The sequence below is a fragment of the Rhincodon typus genome, chromosome 4 (genome assembly GCF_021869965.1).
Source record: "Rhincodon typus isolate 14 chromosome 4, sRhiTyp1.1, whole genome shotgun sequence".
Classification (NCBI taxonomy): domain Eukaryota; kingdom Metazoa; phylum Chordata; class Chondrichthyes; order Orectolobiformes; family Rhincodontidae; genus Rhincodon; species Rhincodon typus.
Genome location: NC_063335.1, coordinates 51,737,409 through 51,738,883, shown reverse-complemented (window position 1 = coordinate 51,738,883; position 1,475 = coordinate 51,737,409). Strand labels below are relative to the sequence as shown.

The following is a 1,475-nucleotide window of genomic DNA, read 5'->3' as shown; positions in this document are numbered from 1 at the left end:
TTATGGAGAATTGAGCAGAACTTGTTCAATATGCCAGCAGAGACAGTTTCTATTTTGTTTTCCTTATTCTGCAATTTCTACTGTCGTTAGGTGATTGAGCAACTCATTCATTTCTCGTTTCCCATGTTGGACTGTTCAAGCAGTACACCACCAGGATGGTCCTCTTACAAAAACTGACTATCCATGGGAACCCCTTGCTTCTCTCCCAACCCAGGCACTGAAAAGATTCTGCCAATGAGAAACAATTGAGCCCTTATTCCACAGAGAACACTCAACTCGATAAACAAAGAAAATGGCCTCAAATAAACCCGTGAGCGGATCACAGATGAAATAGAGCAATCCAGGGTATTTGTTCTTTCTTACAAAGGTAATTTGATAAATATGTGCAATTGCTTGGCCAAATCTGAAAGTAAACACTTGAATTAGTATTAACAGACCTCTGTATAACAGACAGCTGTAGCAGATAAAGACTATTTGACTCAACCACTTCTAGACTTATCCAAACAAGTGTGCTTCTCACACACACAGAAGCTTTGTTTGCAGCAATAGGATTTTAAAAAATATTCTATATGGTATTTTTATTTTCAAATCAAATACCACTTCTCAAGGAGGTAAGTAAGTATTAGCAGGTGGGAGCCGATTAATATAAAAACAAATTCTTTTTAAGCCTATGATTCTTCAGTTTATCACCCGAATGCTTCAAGTACAGTAACAGCTGACTGAGTCTTGTTTCACCTGTATTTAGTCCTCACCCTCCCTCGCTGTTGTATATTCAGGGTTCTCCCAGTACCAGTGTGACCTGGCTCACAGTCATTTTCCCATTGTTTGACGAACATCACTGGGCCAGCCCAGAGCTGTAGCTTGATCCATAGCCACTCGATGGAGATAATAAATATTGGTGCTCATGACTCTGTTCTGAGATGTAGCTAGGGAAGGTCTGTGCCCGAGGAACCTTTGTCAAATTTAAATCATTTCCTGTCAGGGAAAAGAAAAGGTTTTGTTACAAGAGTTGATGCGACTTCAATGAGATGTTAATTCTGCTTCTTTACTGTTAAGAATAAGAACAGCAGAGCAATTTCAAATTTCCTCTCAAACCTTTGCACATTTGCAGCCTCATCCAATTCAATTCCCTCATTGTGTGTTCTATATTGTTTACCTATTTGGAGCAAGCAGCAGGATTAGATTAGCTAAAAGCTAGCATGGACAAGCTGAATGACGTCACTTTCTACAATATCTACATTTCATTTGATGTAGGGGTTTCTTGGACTCTCTCCTCTTTCTCTCACCTCTCAGCCTCTCCAAAGGAAACCTGCCTTAATTACTATTCAGAAATAACAAAGTGTAGAGCTGGATGAACACAGCAGGCCAAGCAGCATCAGAGGAGCAGGAAGGCTGATGTTTCGGGCCTAGACCCTTCTTCAGAAAATCATTTTCTGAAGAAGAGTCTAGGCCTGAAATGTCAACCTTCCTGCTCC

General features: G+C 40.3%; 1 protein-coding gene across 1 annotated transcript in view; it reads right to left on the bottom strand.

Moving 5' to 3' along the window:
- Positions 1 to 835: 835 nt before the first annotated feature.
- Positions 836 to 1,475, bottom strand: part of LOC109925306 (docking protein 6-like) — a 383,122-nt gene continuing 382,482 nt past the window's right edge. The window contains exon 8 of the mRNA XM_048596077.1: positions 836 to 975. Coding sequence (XP_048452034.1) covers positions 836 to 975 — 140 coding nt within the window. The remainder of the gene's footprint in view (positions 976 to 1,475) is intronic.